The 12,555-nt window shown below is 42.8% G+C and overlaps 1 protein-coding gene across 1 annotated transcript; it reads left to right on the top strand.

The window, feature by feature from the left end:
• Positions 1-495: 495 nt before the first annotated feature.
• Positions 496-11,868, top strand: LOC103292791 (mas-related G-protein coupled receptor member X1-like). The gene is made up of 3 exons (XM_054725185.1): positions 496-578; positions 10,399-10,453; positions 10,637-11,868. Exon 3 carries the CDS (start codon positions 10,662-10,664, stop codon positions 11,643-11,645), a length of 984 nt encoding a protein of 327 aa, XP_054581160.1. The 5' UTR covers positions 496-578; positions 10,399-10,453; positions 10,637-10,661; the 3' UTR covers positions 11,646-11,868.
• The last annotated feature ends 687 nt before the right edge of the window (positions 11,869-12,555 follow it).

Raw genomic sequence — 12,555 nt, 5'->3', positions numbered from 1 at the left:
ATGGGGGTAGCCATCTTTGACCACATGGGGGCAGCCATCATGTGTGTTGGAGTGATGGTCATTTTGCATATACCTCTTTATATAGGATACTCTTGTGTCCTGTAAAATAAACTAAAGTGCATACATTACTTCTGGGAGTAAATGGAAACAGATCAGATGAACAAGGCCATGCAAAGCCCTGAATGCCAAGCAAACTCTTCTTTAGCTATGGAAGCTCACGTTGCCTGTTGGGTGGGCTTCCTACACAGCTACAGAGGGCAGTGACAGGATCCAGTTCAAACACTAATCACTGGAGGAAGACCAGATGGAGTAAGATGGAGAGAGGAAGAGATAAGTCATTGGACATCTCATGAGGCCCTTGTCTCACATCTACAGAATCTCATTTGCCAGTGCCCTTTGGGCAGGAAGTCACAGGAGCTGCCCAGCATTTTGATAAGTCTCTCTTGGTCATCAGGTTCCACTCCTGCTCCTGCAGACATCTCCTATCCAGGAATAGGAGAGCATTCTCTGGTGTTCAGCACTCCCTGGAAAGCTCCTCCTTTTCTACTCACCACCTTCAACTAGAAGATGGTGCTCAGGTAAGAGTTGGCTCAGAACTATCTTCTCTCAAAAACAGTTTTGTTTTCTCCCTCTTAGTCCACATGGTCACAAGTTTATCTTGGGGTGGAGCATGCAAGGAGCCATGGGCACCCATGAAGGAGAGTCCAGAGACAGGAAGCTCCCTCAGGGAAGCTTTTGGTGCTAGTAGCTTGTGCTGTGAGAGACCCAGATCCTTTCTGCTTCAGAGACATTGTTTTCAAATATTAATTGTTGTTAATAACCTCAGGTTTCACACATTACCTTGCTGTTCTATGAGTTTGTTTGTTATATGCATGTATCTTTCCTGTCCAAGCCAAAAACACAAGGCACAGACAAATAGAACAATTGAAAAGAATTGAATAAAAACACTGTTCAGGAAGGGTGAGCAGGATGAGACACCTAAAGATTAGTCAAATAGGGAGCTATTGTCATTGGGCATCCTGAAGTGTTAAGGGAAAGATAATTTGCCAGAACTCAGGGAGGGCTGTGGCTGTAGCAGTGGTCATCACTATGACCGAAAAAAATAGCCTCAGACAGGGGCTCTCTCCTTAGGTAGAGTAACACCACCATGGCAAACTCACAGCTTGACAGCAGAGAAGCAGGGAATTAAAACCTCAATCACACTCCTCCTGCCCTCCAATCAACTCTCAGTGTCACCTTTCCTGAAAGAAACCAGGAGCCAGAGGGAATGGGAGCCCAGCGGTGAGGCAAAGAGATGTGTCCTCCCAGGATGCAGCGGTGGATAGAGAAGCTGAAAATGAAATTTGACATAAAATGAAGAGAATCCAGTTTTCTTATAGCCTCTTCTTAGTTCTTTTTCCTAGTACTTTTTCTCTCTCACTGTGATTAGATTAACTTGTTATTACATCTTTTTTTAGTTTAATTTTATTTTATTGTTTAAAGTATTACACATAGTAGTACATATATCTCCTTTTTCCTCCCATTGACCTTCCCCAGCCTACCCTACTCTTTCTCGCATGCCCTCATCCCACCTCCCCCGCAGTATCTTGTGTCCATTGGTTTTGCTTATATGCATGCATACAAGTCCTTTGGTTGACCTCTTTCCCCCACTCTCCAACACTCCCCAGCCTTCCCGCTGTAATTTGACCATCTGTTTGATGCTTTACTGCCTCTCTATCCTTTTGTTTATCAGGTTATAATGTTCTTTATTTTCCATAAATGAGTGAGATCATGTGGTATTTTTCTTTCATTGCCTGGCTTATTTCACTTAGCATAATGCTCTCCAGTTCCATCCATTCGGCTGCAAATGTTTAGACTTCCTTCTTTTTTATAACAGCGTGGTATTCCATTGTGTAGATGTACCATAGTTTTCTAATCCACTCATCTGCTGATGGGCATTTAGGCTATTTCCAAATCTTAGCTATGGTGAATTGTGCTGCTATGAACATAGGGGTTCATATTTCTTTTCTGATTGGTGTTTCTAGTTTCTTGGGATACATTCCTAGGAGTGGGATTACTGGGTCAAATGGGAGTTCCAGTTTTAGTTTTTTGAGGAAACTCTGTACTATTCTCCACAGTAGCTGCACCAATCTGCATTCCCACCAGCAGTGCACGAGGATTCCTTTTTCTCTGCATGCTCGCCAGAACTTGCCATTTGTTGATTTGTTGATGATAGCCATTCTGACAGGTGTGAGATGGTACCGCATTGTCATTTTGATTTGCATCTCTCAGATAATTAGTGATTTTGAGCATGTTTTCATGTGTCTCTTGGCCTTCTGTCTTCTTTCGAAAAGATTCTATTTAGGTTTGTTGCCCATTTTTTTTATTGGATTTTTTATCTTCCTTTTATTAAGTTGTATAAGTTGCCTATAGATGTTGGAGATTAAACCTTTATCAGATAACATTTGCAAATATGTTCTCCTGTACAGTGGGCTTTCTTGTTGTTTTGTTGATGGTTTCTTTTGCTATGCAAAAGCTTTTTATTTTGATGTAGTCCCATTTGTTTATTTTCTCTTTAGTTTGCATTGCCCTAAAAGCAGTATTGGTAAAGAAATTGCTTCAGCATATGTCTGAGATTTCACTGCCTGTGGATTTTTCTATTATTTTTATGGTTTTCTGTCTTATGTTTAAGTCCTTTATCCATTTTGAGTTTATTTTTGTGTATGGTGTAAGTTGGTGGTATAGTTTCATTTTTTTTTGCATGTATCTGTCCAATTTTCCCAACACCATTTATTGACGAGACTGTCTTGACTCCATTGTAGGTTCATGCCTCCTTTGTCAAACATTAATTGAGCATAGTGGTTTGGGTCGATATTTGGGTTCTCTTTTCTATTCCATTGGTCTATATGTCTGTTCTTGTGCCAGTACCAGGCTGTTTTGAGAAGAGTGGCTTTGTAATATAGCTTGAAATCTGGTATTGAGATCCCTCCTACTTTGTTCTTCTTTCTCAGGATTATTGAGGCTATTCGGGGTCTTTTTTTTTATTCCAGATGAATTTTTGGAGAGTTCTTTCTATGTCTCTGAAATATGCCGTTGGTATTTTAATGGGGAGTTCATTGTATCTATAGATTGCTGTGGGTAATATGGACATTTTAATGATGTTGATACTACCAATCCATGAACATGGTATGTTCTTCCATCTGTTTATGTCTTCCTCTATCTCTTTTTTCAGTGTTGTGTAGTTTTCCACATATAGGTCTTTTACCTCGTTAGTTAAATTTATTCTTAGGTATCTTAATTTTTTTTTTGGTTCGATGGTAAATGGGATTGCTTTTTTAGTCTCTCTTACTGTAAGTTCACTATTGGTGTATAGAAATGCCATAGATTTCTTGGTGTTAATTTTGTATTCTGCTACATTACCAAATTCATTTATTAAGTCAAATAGTTTTTTGATGGAGTCTTTTGGGTTTTTTATGTACGATATCATGTCATCTGCGAATAGGGATAGTTTTACTTCTTCTTTTCCTATTTGGATGCCTTTTATTTCTTCTTCTTGCCTAATTGCAATGGCTAATACTTCCAGTACTATGTCAAACAGGAGTGGTGAGAGTGGGCATTTCTGTCTTGTTCCTATTCTTAGGGGAAATGGTTTTAGTTTTAGTTTCTGCCCATTGAATATAATGTTGTCTGTGGGTTTTTCATATATGGCTTTTATTATGTTGAGGTATGATCCTTCTATTCCCACCTTGCTGAGAGTTTTTATCAAAAATAGGTGTTGAATTTTGTCAAATGCTTTCTCTGCATCAATTGATATGACTATGTGATCTTTCTGATGTACTGCTGGATCTGATTTGCTAGAATTTTGTTGAGGATTTTGGCATCTATGTTTATGAGGGATATTGGCCTGTAATTCTTTTTCATTGTGTTGTCTTTATCTGGCTTTGCTATTAGGGTGATGATGGCTTCATAAAATGAGCTTGGAAGTGTTCCTTCTTCTTGAATTTTTTTGAATAGTCTGAGGAGGATAGGTTTTAGTTCTTCTTGAATGTTTGGTAAAATTCTCCTGTGAAGCCATCTGGCCCCGAGCTTTTTTTTTTTTTTTTTTAAATATATTTTATTGATTTTTTACAGAGAGGAAGAGAGAGGGATAGAGAGTTAGAAACATCGATGAGAGAGAAACATTGATCAGCTGCCTCCTGCACACCCCCCAATGGGGATGTGCCCGCAACCAAGGTACATGCCCTTGACCGGAATCGAACCTGGGACCCTTGAGTCCGCAGGCCGACGCTCTATCCACTGAGCCAAACCGGTTGCAGCTGGCCCCGAGCTTTTGTTTGCTGGAAACTTTGTGATGACTGCTTCAATTTCTTTCATAGTTATTGGCCTATTGAGATTTTTAGATTATTCCTGATTGAGTTTTGAAAGGTTGTATTTTTCTAGGAATATGTCCATTTCCTCCAGGTTGTCCAGTTTGTTGGAAGAGAGTTGTTCAAAGTATTTTTTAACAATCCTTTGTATTTCTCTGTGGTCTGTTGTTATTCCTCCTCTTTCATTTCTGATTATAAAATGAAGAGAAAATAAAATTTCACTTTAAAGAAAAGGTAAATAGTAGTAGTAATAATACTGATTAAAAATAAAAGTGTAATAATTAAAAAGGTAAAATCAAGTGAGGAAAAAAAAGAAAAAATTTTAGTTTCTTAAGTAAAAGATGAAAAAACATTAAAATTAAAATGTGCAGTAGTGAAGGTCATTCACTTCCTATACTGTTCTGTTTGGCACGCCTGTTTCCTAGTCAGGACAGTATTGAAGTTCCCTGCGTTCCACTGCTCCTCAATGTTCTAGGCCAGTGGTCGGCAAACTGTGCCTAGCAAGCCACATGCGGCTCTTTGGCCCCTTGAGTGTGGCTCTTCCACAAAATACCACATGTGGGCACACACATACAGTGCGATTGAAACTTTGTGGCCCATGCACAGAAGTCGGTTTTCAGCTCTCAAAAGAAATTTCAATCGTTGTACTGTTGATATTTGGCTCTGTTGACTAATGAGTTTGCCGACCACTGTTCTAGGCCACAGTCCTGATTTTCAAGCAGGCAGTATTTCTCTTTCTTATACTCCTTTATTTGTGTTTACACAAGAGTCAATTTGTGATTCAACCCCTGGGTGGCAGTGTTTCTGGATTGACCTCTAGGACTATAGATCTCTATCTAGTGTTTAGATTTGGGGGAATACCAGTTTGGGGGAATGGGCTGCCCCAGACCTGGTTCTCTGATTGTTACTCCCCGCTCTGATCCCCAGGTTCCACAAAAACAACTTTCCCCTGCAGTCTCTTAGAGTGTCCCCAATTGGGTGATCCTATGTACTGGGCTTAGTAATCAAAAGCACAGATTTAAAGAGGAAAAAGAGCCAGAATAAGTGCGCAAACTCCGGTGCTGCGGCACAAGTCTGTGCAGTCTTTTCTTCCCCTTGGGTCTAAGCAGCCAGCACACTGTTAAATATTTTTTTTAGGCTGCCCTTTTGCACCCAGTTCAGAAATGGGTTGCTTTTTAGAGTTCCCTTCTGTTAGCAGCCCTGCGGATTCCCTTCCACATTCATGGATCACGCCAGCCCCAACAGCCACGGACGTTTCTAGGTGGAGACTTCCCGATCCTCCAGCTCCAGTGTGCGCCTTTCTCTCTCCTGCCAGGACCACAGACCTCACCTTATCCCAGGCGAAATCTGACCTTTCCGTGAGCAGGCACAGAGCTCCTCCGAATCCGTGTGCTCATGCCACTTGGGGACTGGTGTTCCCAGGTTCGCAGTTATTCACTGGGTGCCCTTATTGTAGGGTCCCAGCATTTTCAGGTTTCAGACAACATCCGCTCTCCCCTTCAAGATGGCGTGGTCTCCGTGTCAGAGCCAATCACTCCGGAAGGGATCCCACCAGCAGTGGAGGCTGTCTGGTCAGGGGAACCCCGTCTGGCAATCCCCCACAGTCCCCTGGAGTATAGCTGTCCCTCAACTCACAAACACACCCCGTGTGACCACACAATCTTCCTTTGTTCTCTCACTCACGCACTTTCTGGCAGTCTGCCTTCCCATCAGCAGCCATCATCCTTCTCCTGTTATTACATCTTATTTATTTGATCTGTTGGTACCCCCTACTGGGTGTCACGTCTTAGAAATAATATCTCTAATTGTAAATGCCTTGAGGATGGAATGTACATTATTTTTCAAGGTGGTTATATACAAACATTTTTAAGAATTTCAATTTATGATTTTGGTAGCCCTAGAAAGTAATGTATGAGAGGTTATTAGAACTTGACTGGCGATTTCAAGGCATCAGACACCTGTGCTCTTTCAAATCACAGCTCCAAGCCCTAGAGAGGTGACTTCATTCTCATGCAGGGTTCCCAGACTCATCAGCATTCCATCCAGAGGAGGAGAGGAAAAGGAAAAGCACAACCTAAAATTGGTTACATCACTTATGCTCATCTCCCATTGGCTACCACCTGGTCACATGCTGCCATCAAGCATGAATGGAATCTAGGATTAGAATTCATTTTCTGGTCTAAAACTCACAGAACTATTACGTGAGAGAATAGGAAATGGTATTTAGACCAACTAGCATTTTCTGCACTCCTGCAGTTCTCTCATATTCTGAGTTCACATGAAGACTTTACTTAGGTGCTCATCCCACAATGAGGCAGAGAACAGTGTTAAGCCTCAGGCTGGGCTCCAGGAGACTAGGGTTGGCATTGGACCTGCTGTTCACCCTGTGATCTCAGGGAAATCCTTTGGTTCTTTCAGCCTCAGCTTCTTCCTGTGATAAACGATGGTGTTATAAAAGATGGTCGCTGAGGGACATGTGCTAGATACCAAGGATACTATAGTGAACTACCACAACAAAGAAAAAAGACAAAGCCAGACAGATATAATCATTATTATTGATTTTTGAGTTTAAAAGCCCTAGCAGGTTTGACTCAGTGGTTAGGGGGGTGCCCACAGACTGAAGGGTAGCGGGTTCAATTCTACTGGGTGAGCCTGTGCTGGCTGAACCTGGCAAGAATTGATAGATTGGGGGAAGAAACCAAAATGGTGGCATAGTTAAACACCTAAATTGCTGCCTCGCACAATTTCAAAGCTACAACTAAAAGACAAAATGGACATCATCCAGAACCACAGGACGGCTGGCTGAGTGGAAATTCTACAACTACAAGGAAAGAGAAAACACACTGAGACTCAGAGGAATTACGGAAGGCAGAGGTACCGAGGGGCCTGCGCGGAGAGGTCGGCCAACTGAGTACGGGGCTGGCTTTCTCAAGCGGGAGGGAGACTAAAGCTCCCGACTGCACTGGACTCCAGTTCTGGGTGAGACTCTGCATAACCAGACTCATTTTGAGAGAAAATAGACTGTCTGGCAGCGGGCGGAACGCGAGGGAGGATTTCTCTCAGAGGTGTTTGCAACAATTACCATGGGACACTGAGACACAGGGGCCAATTAGGGCAGGGCTGATGGGAAAGTAATGCTGTCTGCTTCATCCTGAGACTCTGCCCCATCCAAGCTGACCACAGAGGCTTTTGCAAGTCTTGTCTCATAAGGGTGTCTCCAGCACAGAAGTTCTACAATCATAGACACAGCTGATCCTCACAGCCAAATGGCCTGGAGGTCAATTCCTCCCAGTGATATCAACAACAATTAAAGCTTAACTACAACAAGACTGTGCACACAGCCCACAAAAGGGTGCACCAAGAGTGTCCACCTCAGGTAACTGGGAAGGCTGAGCCACTGGGCCCTATAGGACACCTAGCACACAAAGCCACTCTATCAATTCAGGGAAGTAGCCAAAATGCGCAGACAAAAAAAACAGATCACAAATGAAAGAAATGGAGGACAGCAAACAACTGGATATAGAGTTCAAAACCACGGTTATAATGTTTTTCAAGAATTTTCTAGAAAAGGCTGATAAATTTAGCAAGACCCTCAAGGATATGAAAAAGAACCAACTAGAAATTAAGCATATACTGACTGAAATAAAAGATATTATATAGCGATCTAACAGCAGATAGAGGATCGCAAGAATCAAGTCAAAGATTTTAAATACAAAGAAGCAAAACCCACAAAACTGGAAAAGAAAAAAGAATCCAAAAACATGAAGATAGTGTAAGGATCATCTGGGACAACTTCAAGTGTACCAACATGTGAAATATGGGGGTGCCAGAAGAAGAGAGAGAGCAAGATACTGAAAACCTATTTGAAGAAATAATGACTGAAAACTTCTCCCATCTGGTGAAAGAAATAGACTTACAAGTCCAGGAAGCACACAGAACCCCAAACAAAAGGAATCCAAAGAGGACCACACCAAGACACATCATAATTAAAATGCCAAGAGCAAAAGACAAAGAGAGAATCTTAAAAGCAGCAAGAGAAAAACAGTTAGTTACCTGCAAGGGAGAACGCATACGACTGTCAGCTGATTTCTCAACAGAAACTATGCAGGCCAGATGGGAGCAGCAAGAAATATTCAAAGTGATGTATAGCAAGAAACTACAACCAAGATTACTCTACCCAGCAAAGCTATCATTCAGAATTGAAGGGCATATAAAGAGCTTCACAGATAAGAAAAAGCTAAAGGAGTTCATCACGGCCAAACCAGTATTATATGAAATGCTGAAAGGTATTCTTTTTTTTTTTTTTTGAAAGGTATTCTTTAAGAAGAAGAAGAAGAAAGGTAAAGATAAAAATTATGAACAACAAATACATATCTATCAACAAGTGAATCTAAAAATCAAGTAAATAAAAAAATCTGATGAACACAATAAACTGGTGAATATAATAGAAGCAGGGGCATAGAAAGGAAGTGGACTGACAATTCTCAGAAGAAAAGGAGTGTGGGGGGTGCGGGAAGAGACTGGACAAAAATCGTACACCTATGGATGATGACAGTTGGGTGGCGGGGGGTAAGGGAAGAGTTTGGGGTGGGAACCGGGTGGAGGGGAGTTATGGGGTGGGAAAGATGGACAATTGTAATAATCAAAACAATAAAGATTTATTAAATTAAAAAATAAATAAGTAAAATTAAAAAAAAAATTTTTAAAGAATTGACATATTGGGTTTTTCCAGAGGCAAGAAGCAGCACCTGTAATCTCTGGTCTGTTCTCAGCTGGATTCCACCCACTTCTTCTTCCACACTGGATAAGCGTCACTTCTTTGTTATTTACCAAATTTGCCTATTTCAGCTTAATAAAACACAAATATGAGTTGCCATTTGAGATATGTCCCTGAGAGTTACTTGCTTCTTACCCCAGCAACCGCATGTGTACAGGACACACCACCCTGGTAGTGGGGCTGCAAGGCAGGGGAAGGGTGAAGACTCTGACACAGACCTGTGGGTTCAGATCCAGGCTGTTACGCTTGTGCACATGAGAACTGCAGCATGTCATTCAGCCTCCTTGTGCTTGTCTTTTCTTCTATGCCAGATGGGAATAAGCATAGCACTGGCCTCATAGGGCTATGTGGAGGATTAAAAGAGGTAATATCATGTAAGCACTCATCAGCTGCTACTCTTCACCTATGTGTGAGTTGGCTTGTGTTTCTCACCTAAATTCTGCAAGAGCATCCCTCTTTTCATCCAAAGCCCTTTGTAAAACAGAACTAATCACCTTCTACCTGCACCACCACCAGGAGAATTCTCTTACACAAATGCTTCAATCTGCAAGGCTTTCCTATTACATGTATCATAGGAAAACCAGTTAATAATGCCCCTTCTGTATTTCTGTCTCAACTACCTGTATTCACGCCATTGGCCACCTCTCTCTCTCCTTCCCAAAATGGCTTCTTTCATTCAGTCTTGAATCCTCTCCCACCTGGATAGGAGATGTCTACAGGCATAAAAATATTCCTTCAAACACAAAAGAGCTTTTCACAGAATGAATACTTAGAAATGGAATTTTGTTTTTGTTACATATGTGTGTTTTTGGGTGGTGGAGTTAAAAGTGCTGCCTTCTCTTTTACTAGTACATTTAAAATTCTTCATTTAAAAAATATTATATTATAGTAAATCCAAATTTTCTTCCTCCCTTTGGCTCCTCATTCACTCCTTCATTCACTTGTGGATTAAAATTTTTTATTAACAGCCCCATTGTGTTCCCACACAGACTTGGGCCCTGGGGACAAAACAATGGGAAGAGTAATCACTGTCTTTCCTCATAAAGATGACACTCTGGGACATTTCCAACGCAACAGCTTTGGGTGTCCTCACTCTGTCCTAACAAGGGGTCTCATTCCCTTCATGAGCCTAAGTCATAACCTCCTTTCTCCCCGATGAGTAGACCACTCCCAGTCACTGAGATTGCCCTGGGCTTCTGACAGCCTGCTGTCAAACAAAGCCACTCTCCTAGAGCACAAGTACTGGGGAACTCAGAACCCTGTTGTCCTCCACAGGACCTGAGCAGACTCTCCTCCTCCTGCCTCCGGGACACACTTCATGGACTGGATGGTGAGTGGAAAGGTTGGACATAGAGGGCCCGTGTTGCAGTAGAAAGAGCCCAGGATTCAGGACTCCAAAACTGTGTGTTTCAGAAAAGAATCTTAGTCTCTAGAAGCCTCCATTTGCACAGATAGGGTGGCCATGAGGGTCAGTGGTCATAGAGCAGGTGCTCAAGTCTTGTTTTGTTTCCAGGCCCACAACTGCAGCGTTTCTGAACATGGATATGACTGTCACAGCCTCGGAGACCAACCTCACAACAACCAATAGAATTGATCAAGCCATTCATCAACATTATACAGAGTTCATAATCCTGCAATTACTGACAGTCATCGTGGCCCTGGTGGGGCTGGCAGGGAACGCGGTGGTGCTGTGGCTCTTGGAGTTCCGCATGCGCAGGAACGCCTTCTCTGTCTACATCCTCAACCTGGCGGGGGCCGACTTCCTCTTCCTCTGCTGCCGATTTATACGTAGTCTAGTTTTACTTTTCGACGTCAACTTTGTTAGAGTAATTAGCAGATTTCTCTTGCCTGTGTCAGTCTTTGCCTATATCTCAGGCCTGAGCTTTCTCAGCGCCATCAGCACGGAGCGCTGCATGTCTGTCTTGTGGCCCATCTGGTACCGCTGCCACCGCCCCAGACACATGTCCTCTGTCCTCTGTGTCCTGCTCTGGGCCCTGTCCCTGCTGCTGAGCATCCTGGAAGGGAACTATTGTGGCTTCCAGAGTTGGAATGTGTATCATGTTTGGTGCCCAGTGTTGGATTTCATCACTGTGGCGTGGCTGATTTTGTTATTTGTGCTTCTCTCTGGGTCCAGCCTGGCCCTGATGACCAGACTGTTGTGTGGCTCCCACCGGGTGCCGCCCACCAGGCTCTACATGACCATCGTGATCACGGTACTGGTCTTCCTCCTCTGTGGCCTGCCCTTTGGCATCCACTGGTTCCTCATAGTCTGGTTTCCAAATGAATCTCATGCCCTCTTTCATCTTTCCATGATTGTAGCACTTCTGTCCACTATCAATAGCTGTGCCAACCCCATCATTTATTTCTTCGTTGGCTCCTTCAGGCAGCGATGGTGGAAGCAGAGACACACTCTAAGGCTGGTTCTCCAAAGGGCTCTGCAGGACACTCCTGAGGTGGATGAACCTGGAGAAAGCCTTCCTGGGGAAACCCTGGAAATGTCGGGAACCAGTCTGGGGCAGTGATGAACAGCCTCTGTCCTGATCAGTCTAAAGTAACTTTGAGACTCACTGCTGCCCTGGCCAAGCTTGGAAAGTATCTAGTCTTCTCTCAGCCTCAGCCTCAGAATGCTTCAGTGATTCCCCAATCTCTTCAAATAGGTTGTTTTTTATCTGGCCATTCAAGTTTTTCTCAGAGAAAGCATTAGTCCGAACATTATACCTCTCCATCGTTCTTGACATTACCAATAAATTTCTCATGTGAACTGAATTTCTTTATTGAATGCTTTTTCTTTACAATCTTCATTGCAACAGAAAGAATCTCTGTCCAAATCAGACAAATCCAGGTCTGAAGTCCTGGTTCTGCAGCTCTCCTCTCCAAGCCTCAGTTAACTCATTGTAAAATGCTATGAAATCATCTACTCATAGGATCATAGTGGAGAATAAATTAGAAAACAAATGAAAAGGACTCCGCCAGGTGCCAAATATGACAAATATTTCATAAACATCAGCGGTTAATACATGTGAAGCCTCTAATATATTATTGACTTCTGAGGTAATATTTAATAAGTTAAAAAAAGAGAATCCCTGTCCAAAACCATAGATAGTCATTCAAAAACTAGAGGCTCGATGCACGAAATTCGTACACAGTGTGTGTGTATGTGTGTCCCTCAGCCCAGCCTGCACCCTCTCCAATCTGGGACCCCTCGAGGAATATCCTACTACCCATTAAGGCCCGATCTCAATGGGATTGGGCCTAAACGGGCAGTGGAACATCCCTCTCACAATCCAGGACTGCTGGCTCCCAACCGCTCACCTGCCTGCCTGCCTGCCTGATTGCCCCTAACCATTTCTGCCTGATCACCCCCTAACCACTCCCTTACCAGCCTGATAGATGCCTAATTGCTCCCCTGCTGGCCCGTTTGCCCCCAAATTC

Source organism: Eptesicus fuscus, chromosome 13 (assembly GCF_027574615.1).
Source record: "Eptesicus fuscus isolate TK198812 chromosome 13, DD_ASM_mEF_20220401, whole genome shotgun sequence".
NCBI lineage: Eukaryota > Metazoa > Chordata > Mammalia > Chiroptera > Vespertilionidae > Eptesicus > Eptesicus fuscus.
This window is presented reverse-complemented; position numbering and strand designations above follow the sequence as displayed.